We start from the raw sequence: 21626 nt of genomic DNA on the forward strand, positions 1-21626 counted from the left end.
CTTTGTGTTTTACATATTAGTGTTGAGAGATATATTCTGGAGATTGAAGAGGCTAGTTAATTTCTTTCTCTTTCTTTCTTTTTGCTTCATCTAAATCACAATGTTTCTGTCACATCACAACCTCTCAGAACAAGAGATATTCACAGTCAGGCACACCCCTCATGCCTGTTCCTACCATTTTTTATTTTTTTAAAAAAGGCTTAGATCGTTGACCTAATTTATTTTTGGGGTGGGGGATGTGTGTGCACGCACACTTAAAAGTGGTAGTTTAATTAATGCACATTTAAAAATACATATTATTTGAGAGGGTAAAATTGACACTGCCTACACATATTTGGAAGTGTGATCAGTCGCTACCACTGACATGCAGGAGTTGGGTGGGGGAGAGAGAGAAATCACACAATCTGACCTTAATATGTTTGACTCTCCAGGCTTTCACTGTAGAAATGTATATTTTTCAATATTCCTCTCTGAGCTGAAATCATGTCATTTATATGCAAATGAGTCCACATTCTGCAGCTGTTTCTTCTCTGCTGAAGCTCTGGGAATTATTTGCACTTAATAAAGCCTCATAAATAGGTTTTGCCTTTAAACAGGTGGGGGAGTAGCAAATCTATCATATCTATTTGCCATTCCAAGCTTCTTTCGTATTTTGAAACTTATATGCATCTTTTAATAGAAAGTTTCACAGTTACAAGAGAAACACAATTTCATTTATCCAAACAAAAGCATACTTCCGTCCGTTCCTTTTGCCGTCGTCTGTGGCGAGACTTCTTCTAAAAACACAAGAATAAATGTTGTAATGTTTTGCACATTTTACAAAGAAGAGCCGGCCTGTTGTGGGTCGCAAAAAGGATTTCTCCTAATCCACCTAGATGGTAACCTTCAGGGCTTTTTAACTTCTTTTTGTAGGGCAAGACATGAGCCACCTGAGTTGATTTTTCCTGTACTGACTGCTTGTTGCAGAGCTTCAGAATGGGAGTTTTCTTGCAGATGTATTCTGCCGCATGTTCCTCACTCCATAATAGCGCGTTAGTGGTGGATTTGTTCTGCTTTCTTAGTTCTTCCCCGATTCAACCACATAATAGCTTTCCAATAGGGGCAGATGGGGCTCAACAACCTGGGAAGGTAGCCCATCTGGGAGAAGGAAAACTCAGAACCTAAACTTCCACTGGCTTGTGGGATATCTTTGGGTGTAGAATAGGCTAAGGAGTAAACCCTACACAAATCCAGAGTGGAGTCCCTAAGATGGTTGGATGACACGTTGTATGCCTCCTTCCGGCTACTCTTGCAGCCAAGCTGCTTTCCTTTGGAACACAGCTGCAAGGCCGAGAGGCGGGTCTTGTTGTCTGGGCAACCCAGGACCTCCAATCACACTGCCCAGGCTTGTGCCCCAGGGAGGTTGCTTTGGTGCTGCTAACACAGCAGTTTGACTTGACCCTTAAGTGGGAAGGGGACAGAGCCGTGAGTGTCATGTGGCCTGCCCTATTTTCCAGGGACAGTTCTGGATTTACAGAAGCTGTCCTGGTTTCTGATTTGACCCCAGAATGTCCCTATTTTCCTTAGGACATCCCTATTTTTATTGGAGAAATGTTGGAGGATATGGCGTTATGCGACCGCCTAGCCAAGGAGATAAGTAACGATACAACCTTTAGAAGACACCTGAAGGCAGCCCAATAGAGGGAATTTTTAAAAATGATTAATGCTTTATTATGTTTTTATATGTGTTGGAAGCCGCCCAGAGTGGCTGGGGCAACCTAGCGAGATGCTCAGGGTATAAATAATAACACCACCATCATCATGATGGAATAGGACGTCCCTATTTTCATCGGAGAAATGTTGAAGGGTATGCATTTGCCCCCCGCTGTGGGTAAAACCTCAGCGCCTAGGACTTGCCGATTGCATGGTCGGCGGTTCGAATCCCCGCGGCGGGGTGCGCTCCCGTTGCTCGGTCCCAGCGCCTGCCAACCTAGCAGTTTGAAAGCACCCCCGGGTGCAAGTAGATAAATAGGGACCGCTTACCAACGGGAAGGTAAACGGCGTTCCGTGTGCTGCGCTGGCTCGCCAGATGCAGCTTGTCACGCTGGCCACGTGACCCGGAAGTGTCTGCGGACAGCGCTGGCTCCCGGCCTATAGATGAGCGCACAACCCTAGAGTCTGGCAAGACTGGCCTGTATGGGCAGGGGTACCTTCACCTTTACCTTTATTTTCATCGGAGAAATGTTGAAGGGTATGCATTTGCCCCCCGGGCCTGAGGTTCGCCAGTCCTGATGGAAGAAATCACAAATCAAAGGGGGGGTGTGGAATAAACAGTAAGATAAAAAAATCACTTCTGAGCACATGGTACAATACAATCTACATTCAAAAGCAGAAGAAAACAGCACTCACATAAGCTGCAGGTTCTTAAGTTACCTACATTCTCTTTGCCTCTATATATACATTGCATACATTGCGATCAGAAAGTTTTGCCTCCATTGTTTTAGTTTTGGTTTGTGTTTTACACACAGAGTAAAATCATCTTTTGTAAGATTCTGGCCATTGTCTACCATATACCTACAGCACCACGTCCAGGTACTTCACTTTGCAGGAACGCTAGCAAGCCTGGAGCAGCCAGATTGGAATGGGAGGAATCCCAGTTTGTGGCTCTTTACTTCCGTTTTCAAAAACAAGGCAACATTTCCCTGTATCAGCTTCTTTCTTCACTTTCTTGTCTCTTACTGGCTTCCTGTTTCTTTCTGTCTGCCTTGCCATTACCCCTCAAACACTCTCAGATCCATCAAATGCGAATATGTTGAACAAAATTACCATTATCTCTCCACTGGCAATTTCCTGTTCTTGTCTTCTGGTCCTCACTGCCACTGTGCTCTTTTCCTTCTCTTATAGCCTAGAGCTGCCATATGTCCGGATTTTCCCCGGACATTACTGGGATTTTCAAAGGCGGAATTGAGGTCCGGGGGAGAATTTCTGAAAGGCGGCGCTTTGTCCTGGATCTTAGGCAAGTCAATCAAAACCACACAGTTTTGGGGAGTTTTGTTCTACTAGCAAAGTTGAAAGTGGCATCTGCAGGGTCAGAGACAACCCTGAAACAGCAGGCAAGTGCTCTGATACCATGCAGAGTCCATGTGCTGAATCACAGTAAAGAATGGAAAGGTCCATTGGGCTATGACTTGGAGGTAGGTACATGTGGGGTGGCTGAGGCCAGACTGAGCTTGGTGGGGCAGTGCCCCATTTGCCCTAATGAACTGCCACTGTCTGTAGGTATGCTAGGATAACATATTGCCACACTGAGGGCCAGGATGTTTTTATTGCGACAAAAGCCTGCAGCGCCAGATTCAGTTTGGGACAGGCCCACCCTAAGACCGTATTTGACTAGTACAGATCAGCCCAAGGCAGAGAGCAGCCTGCATTGGTGTGAGGATGACCGAGTAACTTGGTCCACGTTGCCCAGCTTTTCATTCTAAGAAATTCTGTGTAGACATCCACAGGGCGGAACTGCAAAAGTGCAAAGGAATATCCTTGCTTTTAAAAATTTGCTTTAGAATAATGCATGCCTGTAATTGGAAATACTAAGTTTGCTCCTTAATTTCCTTTGATCACCACTTTGAACTTCATACTGTAAGCATTTGAAATACCATTACAGAAGATAATAATAAAATAAAATTGTGTCGTGTGGTTAAAATTGTGTGTTCCACTGCATTCATGAGCTTATCCAATGTGTGATATTGTATGCTTCAGTGTGTTACTGGAAGCATGTCTAAGCGCCGAAAGCAAACATATTTTTTTTTACGGCAGGCCTTTTCGGATCTTGATTTTCAAGAGCAGAATAAATATCCCCTCCCCGGCCTCCGCAATTCCATGTTCAGGTGCAGATCTCATCAACCTCACTTTCTTGTTTGAAATCAATATATCTGATAGGACAAAGAAACATGTAAGGCAGCTGAAATAAAATTAAAAGCAGGTATCAGCATGCAGTTTATTACAGAGACTCAGACCAGTAAGATGGTAAATATGACTCCTGCTATATTGAATTTTGCTTTCTCTACTCCATTACGAGAGAAAGCACAGATATAATGCAAATTATATAGAATCTTCTGCTGAATAATGACTGTAGCATTCTACTATATCACCTGAGAATTGGTTGCCCTATTCCCTTTCTTTCTAAACAAAACACTCCCATAGTGTTACATTTCAATTCAAGAAGTAAATGATATCAATGATTTAAGCACCTTCACTTGTAGTAATTTCCATTGGAGCCAGATCCTTGTCTTTTGTGTGTGTGTGTCATTGAATTAGAGTAAAACTGTTTGCTGAATGTAATTAGGGTGGAATCTACAGACGTATAAAAACACTGTGAAAATGCTTTTTAAGAAGAGTTTTGAAAAACACACTGAATCTGGCATAGCTCACTGTCGCCATCTAGTGTCAGATTTGTATATTGCACTTTACAACACATTTGAAATGTTTTATTTGTATAGCTGAGTCCTAGGTCTTTTTAAGACCCAGCGAGGGCCTGATTTCATACTTACAAGCCATAATTTATGCCTTTATCATCTCAGGGGTTGACTGCCACAATGTGCTCTACATAGGACTGTCTGTGAAGGCTCTTTGGCTCCACAACTGCAACACACACGGGGTAGCAGTTGCTTCTCTGTTCCGTAAGCAACAGAGAAGGTTCGTCTTGTGGGAATGTTCAGGGAGGCAGGAGAGGATATATTGTTTAATTATATCCTTCCCAACTTGTGTAAACAAGTTCTATAATTTAGCAGAGTAACATCCCCCTTTTTAAACTTGTACAGCGGATAACTTTTGCCAGGCTTGTATAAGCCTCTAAAATAAGTTTCCTGATAATTTCCTCTTTATTCCCTCTTTAAAAGATTAGACACGTCACAGTCTTGTATAAAAGAGTTTACTCACACACATTCTGTTCACAAATGGATCCCAGAAGGCAGACTTGAGTTAGAAAATATATACACCTGGAATCTATCCCAAAAGGAGATAGTTCCTTTGACCTCTCACGACTAAGCAGATGTTGCTTCTTCGAGGAATGGAATAAGAAAGAGAGATGGCTGCCTCCCCTGTGCTCTTTTGTTACCTACCTAGGTGAGGTCATGCCCACCTCTGCTCACATGTAGAGGAAGTCTGTCCCAGCCCAGGAGGAAACAGGAAGTTCCGACTAGCTGGTCCAGACATCCCCTTTTATGTCCACTCTAGGAATGATGTATTTGACTGCTCTGTGTTTCACATCCCACACGTCTGACAAACAGTACTAAATGATGTCCACTTAATTTGTATCTCCCTCATGCAGTCGGACCAGCGATCAACCATTTCCTTCAGGCCAGGATCTCCTACCACTTATGTCAGGTGGGCACCTACACTTCCTCTGATGAACAGACGAGGAGAGAATGTCTTGCCACTTGTCCTATTACACCCTCCTTGAAAAGACTACAGCTCCCTCTATTCCCCTCTTATTTGCCTTCGCTCTCCTTCCAGCTCCAACTCTTTTTTTTATAAGAGCTGGGAATGTATCTCCTTAGACCTTGCATTATCCACACACACCCTCACAGCTCAGTCATACTTGCTTCTGGTCAGGATGGTTGGAGCTGAGATGCTGTGGGGCTCATGCTTTGGTGGCACATCACATCCAATAGTCTGTCTCCTGGCTGGGGAGAGGCATAATGTCGCCATAGCCTACGCTGGCTTCCTGCAACGTGGTGGACACAATTAAAATTCCAGTTTTAACATGACTTACATAGGTTCAGTGCTTTTTTTTCTTAAAAAATGTTTAGGGGTACTTTCATTTTCCTACTCATATTGAAATACTGCCCCTCAATGAGGTCAAACTTAGATTTACAAAATGTACCCCTGCTTACCCCCAGAAAAAAGCACTGCATAGGTTGATCGCAATGTAAGTTTAAGATATGCACACATTTCTAGAGCCATCCGCGAGGAAGTTATTGGAGTTGCCCACTGTTATCTGAACAATGAAGGCACATAAAAAAGTTCTGCTGGTAACATAGTACAAGAAGAAGAAAGATGTCTGCTGACTGAGAGAAGCTACTGAGCAGCTTTTGTATTTCAGGGATAGCACTTCCTATAAAGCCAAGGGAACTCATGCAACTTCGTATACATGGATGTAAAGATAGGTGAGTCTTCAATTTCAGCTTCTCATTTTTCCCATCTTTAGTTTGGTTCTCTACATTTCCATATCAGGTTTGTTTTTTTAATATCCTCATGAAAATACATCAGAATTTTCATGCAAATCTCTCCTAACAGACCATATTCTTGTACAGTCATACCTCGGGTTGAATGTGCTTCAGGTTGAGCGCTTTACTTCCGAGGTCCGGAGCACGTTACTTCCGGGTTTCGCCGCTCACGCATGCACAGATGCTGAAAATGATGACCCGCGCACACGCAGATGCGCCATCGCGTCTTACATTCTATTCACACAATGAGAGAGCAAGTGTTTGCAACCATGGCATGCATTACAGTGAGAACCAATCTATGTACTCTGCATTAGGGCATGCACACACAAACCAAGAGCAGTCTCAGGGTCTGCCTGGTCCCAGGAGGTGGTCTACCTGGGCCACATGGCTTTATTGAAAAATAACATCTCTTCCGCAGTGTTGTCTTCGGTGCCAGACTTGTGGAAACTGAGTGTGCAGAAATGGCCTTATGAATTTCAAAGGGTATTTTATGGGAGCAGTTTCTGTGGAATGCACTGCATGTCAGTATAAACTAAATACTTTGAGGGAGCCATGCTAATGGGGTATTTTATCACCTTTGATCTTGATCAGGTATCACAATTACTTCAAAACCAGAAAGGCAAGCAATTGGAAAAAAACAGTGGATGTAAATATAAAAACTTCCTTTGAAAAAAGACTTCAGAATATTTTTGCTTCTATTAAAATTTTCAAACCAATTTTATGAAAGGGAAATTAGACTTTAAAAGAAACATAAAACTGCCATGAATAAATTATGCAAAACAAAAATGACAAATCAGGTAAGCTAATGGAGGGAAAACCTATCTTTTTACTGTGTGGGGTGTGTGTGCCCTAGAGATTCTGTGCTACTAAAAGAACTTCTGCCTGATGAAATTCATCTTCTGAAAGTGTGAAAATATCAACAATAAATAAGTACGGTATATGATGTTGATTTACTGTGAGCAACTTATGAGCAAGGCAAAAATAATTCAAAATGATTCTTTGAAGTGTTGGGCATCTTTGGACACAATTCACCAGAAATTTTTCTGTTCAGACCCCAGCTGGGAGCATAAACTTCCTGGTGGATTGTGCCCTTAGTCTGTGGCTAAAAATGGAAATTAAAGTCTCTTAAAATCAAAAGAACAGTGGAAATATATTGTAAAAAGAACTGAAGCTATTCCCCAAAGTATGCAGGACAGATTATTGATGAGCGGCATATGAAAAATGAAGGGAATATTAGACAAGGAGAGAATGTTATAAGAAGAAACTTTGAATTTATCTTTTGAAAATTAATCACTTTTAAGAGTGAAATAAAAACATTAATAACTACTAATCCTCTCCTTGGGCAAGATTTAATTTAAGAGGAAAGAGAAAGTAACTCAGATAATAACTTTTTTCCCCTCCAAGATGTTATCAGAAATAATAATAAAAAGAAACTAATTCAAACTCTTGTAGAATATGTAGACTGTAGTCCTTTTATTTTATCTTGGGCCCAGACAGACATAGATGGTTGTTACAAAATTCAGAGTATACAAATAATCAGAACAGTGAGTCACTAGGCTGCTCAAATGTATTTTGAATTGGTCAATAGTTTCTGCAATGCTGGGACAAAACCTGATATGTTGCAAGTCATTTTATAGGCCACTCCTGGGACCAGGGCCAATGGTTTCCACAAAAGAAGGAAAGGAAAACAATCCACATGCTACAATTCCTACCTAGGACAATTGGGGAGAAAAAAAACATGCATTTAAATCTAACTTGCAATTTAAGGTAAATTTATATATATTGACAGACCCAAGTGAAAATGTCTATCTTGTTTCCTTGGCTATATCATTTGCCTTGGCACTTTGGTATGAACAGTGGACTTTTTACAACCTTGAAAATTCTGGTTTTTATTTTCCAAAAGGGTTGTTTATAGACCTTATGGTCACATAAACATGCCTGAACATGAAACAGCAATACATTTGTAAGTTTCAGGGAATGGCCATCACATATTTATTAACACACTCATAATGTAAGACTTCAGCCACTTTTCTTTGGTCCACTTATAAAACTACCACAGAATAATTTCTGTAGTTTCCTGTAATGCTGCATTGTACCAATTTTATAAATAAACAATGGTGACATAAGGAGATGCTTCTGTCTAATGGCTGGGGTCTAGAGAGGCTCATATGTGCACCCAAAAGTGTTATGTTTATAGCAGATTCGCCCCTCAATACTGACTTTTTGCTGTCACAGAGTGCTGCTCAAGACAGCCCTCAAACTTGGGAATTAATGGAAATGCTACCAGAAGGAGGAGCAGAAAAAACCTCCAGGTGCACCTATAAGATCTGTCTACATCTAAGTTTGTTTTCTCCTGCTCCAAAGGGTAGGACCCAAACCAATGGGCTGAAGTTACAAGAAAGGGGATTCCGACACAACATCAGGATGAACATTCTGACAGTAAGAGCTGTTTGATAGTGGAATGGACTCCCTTGAAAGGTGGTGGGGTCTCATTCATTGGAGGTTTTAAAGCAGATGTTGGATGGCTATCTGCCATGGATGCTTGAGTTGATATTCCTGCATTGCATGGGGTTGTACTAGATGAGCATCAGGATCTCTTCCAACTCAGCAATCCTATGATTCTATATTTAACCTTGTCAGTTTACTGAACCCAGTTCTACGTGGTGAAATTTCTTTTGGAAACCTGGACCCAATTTCTGCAGAGCTCTCGGAAGGCAAACACATTTGGTTGAATCCAAAGGCTCTGTTCCACACGCAGAAGGAGAGCTTTGCTCACTGAAAGATCCCTTTTGCTCTTAGAAGACTTTTTCTGTGAACTGAAATGCCTTCTATCCACTGAACGGACAGATTCTGATTATAGCACTTAAAAGAAAACAGAGGTTGCAAACTAACTTTATTCCATTTTATTTTAAAAACTCATTGTTTCACATAATGTATAGTTACTATAAAATCAGTTTAATGCGAATAACTGCCCAATAAAAAAAAAAACCCCTACCAAGAATATATTTTTTCCAGGGATAACACAGGCATTGTTCACAAATGTATTTACCTAGGAAATGCATATTATATGGATAATCTTATTTCCAAGAATAAGACGGTATAATTTGAAACAAAACAAATAGCTTGGCTCAAAAACAATCCCCTTTAATAAAAGGCTTGCAAAGGGCTTTATCTTCTACAATATTATGAACAGAAACCTCATGTAAACAAAGTTATTTAAATAACTATTAAAGATGCATTGTACATTAAATACTGCAAGCAAACCGTATAGTATTCTGGTCATTACTGTATGTAGCAAAACTGACTATTAATGAAGTGCTATACATCAAAAGTAGAAAATCCAGACTGGGTATTTGAAGATCTCATCCTCAAAATGAGCGCTTATGCTTCATCACCAGCAATGTACTTTTGTTTACTGGTGTTAGAAAATGCCATCAAATATTCCAAGGTAAAGCTTAATTTCGTCATCATCAGAAAGCTGTTGCCTAGTAAAAAGAAAGCACCCAAGAAACATTTCGGTTTACTATACCAAACCTTGTAAGATCAGATTATTTTATCTGCTGCACAATATATAGTGCTATTAAACCAAACTGTTGTGTTAGAATACAATTATTTGCATAGAAAGCTCAGGAAAGTTACTTGCAATCTTATGACCTTTCTGAAATATCTATCTAGATACAATTATGCAGACCAAGCTCGGGCAGTACAGTACCTTCACAAATCATTTTCATTACCTGCGGTCAGCCTCTTCTGTCATTTTCTTCTTACTGATAAGAAAGTCCTCCTTTCCAGTAACTTGGCAAGAACCTGAGGTTGTAGTCAACCGTACAGGTTTCGGTTTTTGTGAGAGGTTATATTCTTCTCGAAAGCCCAACTGTAATGCAAAAATCACAAGAAGAAATGTGGATTTCAAAGCAAGTGGCCCTATCATTCCAAAAGTGTAATTTACACAAGGAATATCACCTACATTTATTGTCCTATTGTGGGCACTCTTCAGAATGCCAGGTTAAAGAATTTACAAGCACAGTTTTTAAGACTATATAAGATTAGGTTTAAGTAACAATGTGTTTGTGCTAGCAAACAAGTGATACCAAGCAACTATCATTAGTCTGTTGGAAGCATGATAAACTGATTTGGAATATTGCTCTGTACAAACATGGGTCAAAGCCAGGGTGGTCTGAGATGTTTTGCTACTCTAGAAAAAACATTTTGAGCAGACACACACAAAATATGCATGTCAACATACATACAATGAGCAGATAATTAGAAAGCAAGATGATCAGATATCTACTTTCACTTACAATATTTTTATTGCCATATTCAGCAAGTGGTTTCACACTTGATGGTGGAGTTAATGACGGAGAGGTGGATTTTGGCAGGCAGATATCAGGTTTCTCCTTAAATATGGAAAAACTAAAAAAGAAAAAGAACCCAAAGCAAAATTAAATGTTTGGAAATGAAACCAGAAAACGAGAGTTTATAGAGTTTAAAAGTGTGCCAAGACACTGGTAAAATGAGTCATGCCATTCTTTTAGGGCACTTTTATTTTTAGCATAGAAAATATGCATATTCTGGGCAGATGTAGAAAACATAGACATTCTTTTTATATTTACCCATATTTAGGACATTTCTGCAAAGAGCTTATTTACAAGAGCCCCAGATCACCGAGAAGATACAGCTTTCATGGACTACAACAGCATGTGCTGGTCCTCAGCTCAGCCGAAATAGATAAATGTAAGACCACTGTTGACTGGGCAACCTACATGGTAGGTTCCATGTGTTGCCCTGTAAAAGTACCTCTCATGTCTCTCTGGACACTTGCATGCTGAATCTTTCTCTAAAGCACAGAACTAGCTGTACAGAAATGTTCCACACCCACACGCCCTTTCCATAGCAATTATCCTCTACAACAGGGGTGGCTAACCTGTGGCCAACCCCTTCAGGTGTTGCTAGAAGCCCAGCCACCATGGCCATTGGTCAAGGATGGTGGGAGCTGTAGCCCAGCAACATCTGGAAGGCCACAGGTTAGCCACCCCAGATATAGAATGGTGTCCGTGCTCTAGGAATGTTTGGTTCTGAAAGGTGCTTTCCTCTCATATTCACATATTCTGGGCTTAGGTATCAAATCTCAATGACCAGCAGTCCCCTTAAGTGACTGTGGGAACTGGCACTCACTGGGCCTACTTGAGGTGTTTTAAATACTCTCACTCATATGCCAGGCTGCTGGCAAAGGGCTTGAACAGAAAGCCCTCCCAGATGGGAGCAATCAAGTTTCCTGAGCCCAGGCCTTGTAAGATCAGTCCAGAACATCAGGTGGAGTTGGCAAAAGATTGGCCTGAGGAGTATCTTTGGTTAGGCAGCTGTACAGAAGGGCGCAAATCGAGACAGAAGCAGAGTATCCAAAACCAGTACCAGTCCTACCCAGCACATCATTGCTCCACTAAGGGCAAGCCTCGCACTGTTAAGTGCCCTCCAGTAGAGTCCATTTCAAATGAAGGCATGCAGGCAAATGAGAAGCCTTGAGAAGCTGGCACACCAATGCAGAACAGGATTCAGATTCCTCTCTGAATCGCTGATTTTAATTGCAGTCTAAGGATCAAGAGCCCAGAAACATGTCTTTGTCCTCAGGGAGGTCAGCAAATTGTTCCCCTTTGGGCTGTGTTTGGAGTGAAGACTGCTGGTGTTCTCTTCATTGAAGACACTTCGGTTTAACAGCATAATATACTGCTATTTAAAAGCATTCCCATCATTGAACTCCGCACATTGCAGAGTCCATTTCCGTCTCTCCAGAATCAGGTAGATTTAAACAAGGCAGACCCGCCTGTTAGGATCTGGGCTTTTCCAAATCTTAAAAGGCTTTACCCTGTTAGGACTTTTTACTAGGAGCAAGAAGGAGTAAAAAAATGTATTGACCAGACCTATGTATTTGAGAAAATAGAAGAAACATACTATACAGACACAGCTACATTTCATAAGAAACTATTGCACAGCATCACTTTGCAAAGTTTTCCGAATCAATAAAAATGTGCTTCCTCATTATTCAGGGTTTTCCATTTTAGTGCCCTTAATCCAAAATTCTTGTAACAGTTTGCAGGCAATGATAAATATATTAGGATTGGCTCTGCCACTGCACCCGGATGGCGCCAACCTGCCTCCCTTAGCCAGGTAAGCAATGCCACTTGGCCCTGCCAGCTGCTACTGGATTGTGTGTATGCACTATTGGCACCGGCTTACACATACCTTTTTAAAAGTGCACCAGGAGATTTGCTTTGTGCGGTTTGGTTCCGGGTGTTCTGGAAGCATGTATTTATAGATCCCAGATGAGAAGATTCTAAAACATAAAAACAACCCAAAACAACTTTCAAGTGGAAAGCAAACATAAGTGAAGCACGATCTTAAGCTTTTACTACTCCAAACAAAAGCAAATTAATCAGATATGCAAAGCTGCTTCTCCAGTTATATTATGCAAACAAAATGGGACCAATTTCCCGTGGATTTTTATCTAAAAATTCAAGAGATGAAAAGAGGAAGCATTACCAGCAACTGGCAAAGCAACGCCAAACCCCATATACAGGAGTCCGACCACCACTCCACTGAAATAACACTCGTGGATATCTCAATGAGCGATCGACCACTGATGCTTCTTGCAGAGGCCAGCATCAAGTCCTGAAATGGACCTAAATCAAGAGGGGAGCTTGGATCCACTGGGTTCAGAGAAACCCTTGAGCCAGCCCTCCCCTTGCCATCAATCTGGAGCTAGCAAAACTAAATTTCTTTCCTATTGGAACAAATAGATGAGTGTCAAAAACTGTGCAGGGAAGAAATGTAAGTCTGCTCCCCATCATCTCCTACCCTGGCTGGCATAAGCCAACAGAGCTTTGGAAGTAGCATCAATTTACCACTCCCCCATCCATTTATTATAGTGTCATACAGACTAAGAACTACAGCTTAAGTTCTGGCATTCATCTTGAATATCACGAGCAAATTATGGTACCTTTCAAAAGCTATGTTCTGCACTTTTCTTTCTCTCCCCCCCAACAAAAGCCAGTTGGCACCCCTTTGTATCTTTTGTATAGTATGGGTGGGCTTGGATACTCCCCCCCCCCCGATGCCAATGATATGAATTCTACGCCTGCAGTGATAACGGTTATTTTATACATAACTGTATGTTACATGCAGCTGCTTTACCTGAAGTCTTAGTTTTCTCCATATCAGTACAAAATGTGCTGGCGTCCACAAGGCTACTGTCATCGTAATCGCCCCAAATCTCATCTAACTCAAAGTTTACACTGAAAGGTTCTGAAAACAAAGAGCTGCTTTTATCTGCATCAGTCAAGTTATTATTTATTGAAGATTCTTTGAAATTTTCATGTGAAGGCATTGTCCAACAGCTCTTTTCATTCCAACTTGCAGGTTGCTTGCTTACAAGGAAACCTATAATTGAGCATAATAAAAATACAGGTGAAAGAGTAAAATGATTTCTCACAAAGGGTTAAAAAAAAGCTAGAGAATTTGTTAAATTTATACAAGAAGGCATGTGTCAACACTATTTTAGGGAATAGGTACACAGCAATAGGAATGTTTTTTAGGTCTGAGCTGCTTAATCCCATACTCATTATAAAATATATTCAAACTGCATTTGGATTACACAGGCTGCAAAAATTATTGCCAACTACTGATCCCAAAAATTCAAAACCATAAGGATGATCAAGAGACTGACTTTGAAATCAAGAGAGTTCTAGCATAATCAAATATATCATTTAGTCTCAGAATTCTACAAAAGCAAGAATGAGCTAGGAACCAATTGACAACCAGGACAAAGATATCCCAATATTACCTAAATGTCACCCATCGAAAAGAAAAAGCTACAAGGAAATCTCAAGCTGTCAGAAAATGAAAAGCGAAACAAAACAGAGAAGTTTCAGCCAAAGGTAAGACATTTAAGTCACATTGATTGCAACTGAAATAATTTCTTCATTGGAAACCTCTGGTATTTTAAAACGCTTAACTTTCATTGGATTGAATCCTAGAATCCATTTACAACTTACCAGCCTCTTTGGAACCATCAGATTCCAGTGGTAAACTTTCCTGGAGAACAGGGTCATTCCTTTCTTCCAGCAATGGGGACCCTGAATGTTGTACATACCTTTATAAAAGCAGGCAAAATCACAGGAAAGGAGTAAATTAAATCTTATTTATATAGAAAATATACATTGTGATTGTTGATATCAAAATGAACAAGTAAACTGGGTGACAGACTATTTTTATGGCAGTACAGTACCTTGGCAATCTTGGAAGCAAAGATTTAGGAGTATAAGCAAATTGTTTAAGATCCACATTTTGAGATTTATTTGGCATCTGCATCTAAAATACAGGGAGAGATCATTACAATGGACATATATGATAGCATGGGTTTGGTTTATGTATGTACAAATAAACCTAGAAAATGAATACTTCTGACACCTTGTCAGGAATAGGAAAGTCATATATGAACAACATTATTTTTCCCCACTTTACGAGAGGTGTTTTTTATATGGTTGAGAAGGTGTATAATTTTTTTTAGGGGAGAAAACGAATTAAATGAACAAATTTAGTCAGCAGAAGCTTGGAACTATGCAAGCATGTCAACAAGCCCGGGCTGGCTGTAATCTATAGTTTGTTAACCATATTTCATTCCCTGTTATCAATTGTCCAAGTCATTCTCCTGCAAGGAAGGGGAGAGCAATTCCTCATTCCTATGTGTAACTCTGCAAAGGAGGATGAATGAATGGCAGTCCTACAATGGTAGAACTATTCAGCTTTGAAACCTGAAGAAAGGGGGTGGTAATCATCCTGAAGTTGCTAACATATGGTCGAAAAGTCTTCACTCTGTCCAAGTTTTAATTCTACTGAGTTCTAATAAAAGTATGTTAACACAGATATATTGTGTACCGTCTTTATTTGCAAATCTTGCATACCCAAATCAGGCAGCCAAACAATGTGTGACACTTGCATTCCAATCTTTAAGCTGTTCCATGATGAATAATTATTCCAGTCTTAGAGCCTGATCCTAAATCAATTTTGCATGGAAATATATCCCAATGATTATAAATTATCTGAGAAAACTTACTTGAAAATAGGTCTTACTGCATTTTACAATAAAAGTTACTTTCAAAGAAGTTTGCTGGGATAGTTCCCATTAACCCATTGTCTTTCATCATTTCTGGGCATACAGCTTTTCCTCTCTGCCAATTTCGTAGCAAATGTTTGACAGCAGTAACCATATTACTAATAAAAATGTTAACTGGAAATAGACAGACATTCTGTTAACAAAGTGAAAGCAAAAGTATTTCCGCATCTGTGCACCTTTAATCGTTTGGCTGGGGGAATGGCAGATTCTGTGTTTCTGTTCCTCAAATCAGTGAGATATGAAGAAAACTTTGAATCTTTCCTCATCTCATATTTCTGTGAAACTCCAATTTTACCTTGAAAAAAGATAAGTCTACATGTTTTGTGTCTACTTTCTATTTGCATTCAATTAAAATTTTTATCCCATACAACTTTAGGAAGACAACATGGTAAGTTACAAAAATTTAAAAATATTCTTTGGTAATTCTGTATCTGAGCAACCAAGACTGAACCTTTCTGTTTCTAAAGAGCAAAGTTGCATTCTTCTGCTGCATTTTCTGTATCAGGAAGCCATTCGTAAATCATGTTGTGCCCTTGTGTAATTTCACACCCAAGTTTCCTATAAATGTACATCCCATATTTTTTATTTGGCTAATAGTCTTTGATTACCAAGATCTATGTTACCTGTACAGATGGAAACACTAAATGGAAGTGAGGACAGGGCTGCACAGGTGGACTAAAGAGGCACTGATAGGAGTACCATATTGGTTCCACTGGAGTCTTCAGAGCCCCCCCCCCCCATAGCATCCTGGTGTGCAGCATTGCTCCACCCACTACTGTGTAATGCTAAGCCAGGGATCTTTGTTTATTTCTCCCATGTGCAAGTGGGGAGCCGGGTGCAAAACAGTCCAACTCAGCATGGCTACAATAAACCATTAATTACGGAAATGTGCCACTTGGACCTATATGTTCGTCAAGAAACCTATTTCTTTCCAGTTAAGTAAACCTGCATTATCCAATCTAAGGAATTATCACCGTTCTGCTATGGTCGTACATTAATGTATTTATTCTGTAGTCCAAAACATCTACAGAGGGCTAGTTTGGGGACAGGATGTATAGACAGTCTTGTGGCTAAATGTTGATTGCGGGTGGGGCTCACTGCTGGGATCTCGCTCTCCTCTATATACAGTGCCAACATTGAAGTCACAGCAAATTACAGAAGCCATGGGAAAGGAATGTGTCCCGAAGTGCTTCTTGAAGATACAAAGGAGCCCTCCTGCTCTTTATCCCAGTAGGCAGTTGACAGCTCTTGATTTTGTGACTGCTCTGCGGTGAATTTAATCCCAGCAGCAAAGGTGAAGTAATTTACCAAGTGATCTTTTGAGTGCTAGGCTGTAGCGGCTGGCTGTGTTTCAGACCTGCCTTCTCAATGTCATGCACTGCGGCAGTTTACCAAGAGGGGGAAGGCAAGGCAGTGGAAGCTCAGCACAGTGTTGCCTCAGTGGCGGGTTGCAGCAGTGGGAGCATCAGATTGGCTCTGCCGCTGCACTTGCACCACACCAGGTTCTCATTCTTGTCCTTCCCACTCTTGGGTAAATCGCAGTGATGAGCGGCATTTGGGGTCAGCAACACAGCCTCACCCCCACCACAGAATAGCTCATGCTGGGATAAGAAGAAGAGAAACGACTCTCCAGAAGTCCCTATAAATATCACTCTAATATATATTTATGTTATAAAAACCAAAGGCATATATTTTGTAAAGAAAATGTTATTCGTTTTATAAAAGCAGTATAAATTGCATATGATGTCATATCCATTGTACCCCTATCCCTTGTTTTGCAGTGACATTCGTTCTAGAAGAACTTGTGAGACAATCTCCACATCCTTTCCTGTGTGTGCAGCCCCACATGTGATATTAACTCCAGCAAACCCACGTTCTAGGCTCATAAAAGTATTCAGATGTGTGCAGAGCAGTGCACATTTCAATGCTCACATCAAAGGCTGGCTCCTCCCTTTCACAGGTAAAGGTCGCCAAAAAATGGGTGAAACTTACAGCAGTCATGTCCACATATTTCCTTATTTTTGCAGTGATGGTTGCATTTCCTATTCCCGTCCTTCATGCTGAGGTTCCCTTGGCTACGAGGGCCTCCTAAAGTAATAAATACCTATTTTAAAATATTGATTATGTTGTTCATTAGGTGACATACGGGCAGTGGGGTGGAACTTGTTTGATTTTGAAAGCATACATTATCCAAGTGATATTAGACATAATTTGAAAACGTGAACATGTAGAACAGTTGTTATGTACTTATCATGGACAATTGTCGGTTGTCCCATCAGTCAATTGCCTAAGAGGGTAGGCAATTCCAGAGGTAGTTAACCTATATTGCATGTTTGCTATCACTTAAAGTGAATTGTGAGTCTACCCTTAATATTTGCTCCTATACTATTTTAAAGTTTAATGTCATTGAAGAAAAGCTATAAAAGCCATAGAGCATGAATATTCTATTTATCGCAACTCAGTGGCAATAAATGTCCCACTGCAGTGATTGAGCCTTTCACTGGAAAAGCTGTTCCTAATCCCAACTGCCTGTAAATAAATGCCATTTAAAATTAACAGGATGTACTTTCAAACAAGTACATTCAGAAATGGGGTGCCATTAAGTATGTTACTTTAAGTCTATTTCATTTACTTATCAATTTAACCCCACCTCTTAAAACAAAGATGGGGCTCGGCTTATAATAATTAAAAGCAAAAGATTGTAAAATGCCATTTAAAATGTTTAAAGGTAAAGGTACCCCTGCCCGTACGGGCCAGTCGTGTCCGACTCTGGGGTTGTGCGCCCATCTCACTTAAGAGGCCAGGGGCCAGTGCTGTCCAAATACACTTCCGAGTCACGTGGCCAGCATGACGAAGCTGCATCTGGCGAGCCAGCGCAGGACACGGAAACGCCGTTTACCTTCCCGCTAGTAAGCGGTCCCTATTTATCTACTTGCACCCGGGGGTGCTTTCGAACTGCTAGGTTGGCAGGCGCTGGGACCGAGCAACGGGAGCGCACCCCGCCGCGGGGATTCGAATCGCCGACCATACGATCGGCAAGTCCTAGGCGCTGAGGTTTTACCCACAGCGCCACCCAAGGAGCGACAAACAGAACAACAAAAATCCAGCAATTATACACAAAAAGAAACTTTCCCAGATATACCCCCCAATGCCTGCTTAAAGTGTGGTCTTCACATTTCTTTTTTGATGCTTTTCTTCTTGTCAACTCATCCCAGAGCCTCCAAGCAGCAATCAAAAACGCACTGCACCCCGCCCCCCCCAATTGTTTCTAGTTTCCTGCAAACTTGGAGCAGGGCATCAGTCCCTGCAGATAAGGCCTTTGCCCCAACATCCCTGAATAAGACTTGGGAGCCAGCATTTTGGTGGAATGGTTTTATATATTGAAATATAACCTAAGATCTTCAAATCAACAGCCAACTAAACAGTGAAAGCAGGTGGGTTTATTCATCGTATAAAGGGGGAAGCACCCTCTTGCAAACCCAGGGTATGTCAACTGCCACACACAGTGGCTTCCTGTGTACCCCTCACCTCCATTTGCTAGGGCTGGCTCAAGACATTTTGGCACCCGAGGCAAACCACAAAATGGCCCCCACCTCCGCACCAGGGAAGGAGTAAGTGAAGACCCGTGTCAGAAACAAGGGGGATGGGGATAAAGATCTACATCAGGATCTGTTGTCCCTGTGGATCCTGCCTCCTGAGGTGGTTGCTTCACCTTGCCTCATGGGTGGGCTGGTCCTGGGTCAGAGCAGGCTTAAATTGCCAAGGTACAATTGCCAAGATAAGTGATTGGTCACTTATCCTTGGTGATCTCCTTGCCCCCCCCCCCCCGGGAATCTAGTGGAGTCTGCTTCAGGTAAGGGATGGGATGTGTGGGACCAATTTGTCCCTGTGGCAGGACAAATTCACACATTATGCAAGACTGCACTGGGATTTGCTAGCAAGTACATATGCAACTGTATCCAACCCTGCCTCTCAGATCTGTTATTTAGTACGGAACTATCACTTACCTTTACTGATTTCTGCTGTTGCTGATCCTTCTGAGGACGTCTGATTGGATGAACATTCACTTTTTAATGTTCCATGTACGCTCATTGTTTGATTTCCAAACCTCTTTGGTCCAAGATAAAATGCCTTAAATTTTTTCTGGATATCTAGTCCAACTGTTGCAGAAAATATACATGTATGTATGTGTGTGTGAATGATTTATTGAGTTTTCAAATATGTCTGTATTTATATAATTCTGCTCCCTTAATAAATTGAAAGATTAAAATACCAAAAGAATGCTATGACCCAAGTGCAAAGGAGACCGATGTCAGACCAACAGCTACTCTCCAGAGTCTTTCCTTCACCAGCTTATTTTTTATCTAAATATAATGGCCACTTACCTCCTTCCTGTGTGAGCGGCGATTGTGGCCTGACGTGGTGCTTCCTTCAACTCACTCCATGGCACTGTGCCATTTTTGGCGATTTAGGTCTTGGGCAGAATCCTATAGTCTTTCATCCAGTTAGGGTAGGGAGGGAAGTGGTGATTCATCCCACTCCATATCCTGATGCGGCGATTACAGGGTACCCCTTTAGAGGGGTCTGGAGGGAAGTCTCTGTCCAAAGAGTCAGTTGCGTAGGGCTAGCGGGCCATAGAGCTTCCCTTAGCATTTGGGGGGCCAGCTGCGTAAACCTGTGTTTTGCGATGGACCCACCTTCCCAAATACACTATGTCATGCCTCAGACCCCCAGCAGGGGGCTGAGAGGGATACATGCCCAGTGCCTATGCCAAAGCTCCCTACATCTGAAATCAATAAAGTTGTGGCCATTTCAGTTGTCGTGTCCATTTTCACTTTTTAAAATATGGCATGTTAGATGCTAAAATTGCAACAATTCTGATTTATGGTGTGAGCTGAACAGTCTTTTTCAAGCAGAAAATGCTGCAGACATCACTGAAACAGCTTGCACAAAGCGGTATTTAAGGCGGTGGAAACAAACTGAATCCAGTATTCTCATGACAGCTTTGGAGTTTTATCATATAGAGGTTAAAATCAGCACAACATTGGATCAGAAGCTGATTTTGAATATGCAAACATGACGTCTGCAATTTACCTTCCCACACCTTTATGTGTTTTAGCATTGAGCCATGGTTCCACCCCCTGAATGGAGCTACAGGTCAAATGAATGTGGTGTGCTTCCTACTTGTTACATCAGTCAGCGAGGCAGCAGATAGAAAAGGAGATCATAGTTATGCAATTTTAAGTCAAGGGAGCTAAGTCTGGATCCAATCCATTAAGTTTGCAATATATTATAGAAATAGAATGCAGTTTTACTTGAACAGAATTGGTTTTAAGACTTACATCACATAAATTAACTTACCATATTCAGAACTGATTAGATTTATGCTAAGCTCTTCAGACTTAACAGCTCTTCTCACTTCAACCTTTTTAGTCCAATTTCCAATTTTCAGCAAAGCGGAATCCCTGCAAAGTATCAATATACTATATTAAATATGCACAAATGGGCAATTTTTTAAAGTTTTAAAATGATTTGAGTATACTCACGTAATCTTTTGCTTAAAAACCACCTGATTATCATTATCTCCTATTATTAAGGTCACATAGTGAAAATCTGGGGCAGTTCTCTTTGTCTGTAGCTGTTCAAAGTTCTTTAATATGACCGTCACTAGAATTTCAGCTACGGCTTCGCTGTATTTTGTTAGCTTGAAAAAGATACATATTTTTAAAATAATACTAGCTTTTCACCTATTTCAATGTAGAAATACAGTTTTACTTTGTATATATTGGCTGGGTTCAAACATACTGCTAAAGTATGATTTAATGTTGTAAACGCCGGCATTTGGCTCTGACACACCCCATTCCCCTCTCCTCCAGGTTGGCCACAAGGAGATGCAAACTGTTTACTTCTGCTTTCAGATAACCAATATTTGTTTTGTGAAGTGCAAATCCAGTATTGTATTTAGTCTTAATTAGGGTTAAGGAAACAAGTCAACTGCAAAAGGTCGTTTCTGATCCTGAGTTTCTTCCCTAAACCATAGTTCAGACTACACCAAACCATGGTTAGTTAGAAACAGTGCCTTTTACACACAGAGCATGAAGGTTTGAGAAGGGCTTCTCTCTATATATGTGACAATGTGCTTAGAAGTCTCTACTTGATCAGGAATCCTGATAAGACAAGGTCCCCAGTTGCTTCTACATGCATTCTGTTGAACCCAGAAGTGGCCCCCTTCAGACGTTCACAATTAGCATGAA

At 41.0% G+C, this 21626-nt stretch overlaps 1 protein-coding gene across 5 annotated transcripts in view; it reads right to left on the minus strand.

The window, feature by feature from the left end:
* Window positions 1-9091: 9091 nt before the first annotated feature.
* HFM1 (helicase for meiosis 1) overlaps window positions 9092-21626 on the minus strand; it is a 51473-nt gene continuing 38938 nt past the window's right edge. For 4 of the 5 annotated variants that reach the window (XM_083444808.1, XM_083444806.1, XM_083444807.1 and 1 more), the window contains exons 28-39: window positions 20919-21076; window positions 20734-20837; window positions 19380-19532; window positions 17365-17460; window positions 15549-15667; window positions 14485-14567; window positions 14252-14349; window positions 13392-13637; window positions 12444-12534; window positions 10505-10616; window positions 9938-10077; window positions 9092-9688 (exon numbers count right to left, since the gene is read on the minus strand). In XM_083444808.1, the coding sequence (XP_083300934.1) occupies window positions 9625-9688; window positions 9938-10077; window positions 10505-10616; window positions 12444-12534; window positions 13392-13637; window positions 14252-14349; window positions 14485-14567; window positions 15549-15667; window positions 17365-17460; window positions 19380-19532; window positions 20734-20837; window positions 20919-21076 (1464 nt within the window). In that variant the 3' untranslated portion in view covers window positions 9092-9624. The remainder of the gene's footprint in view (window positions 9689-9937; window positions 10078-10504; window positions 10617-12443; window positions 12535-13391; window positions 13638-14251; window positions 14350-14484; window positions 14568-15548; window positions 15668-17364; window positions 17461-19379; window positions 19533-20733; window positions 20838-20918; window positions 21077-21626) is intronic. The other variant, XM_083444809.1, reaches the window with a different exon arrangement.

Source organism: Podarcis tiliguerta, assembly GCF_965153285.1.
Source record: "Podarcis tiliguerta genome assembly, chromosome: 6".
Classification (NCBI taxonomy): Eukaryota; Metazoa; Chordata; class Lepidosauria; order Squamata; family Lacertidae; genus Podarcis; species Podarcis tiliguerta.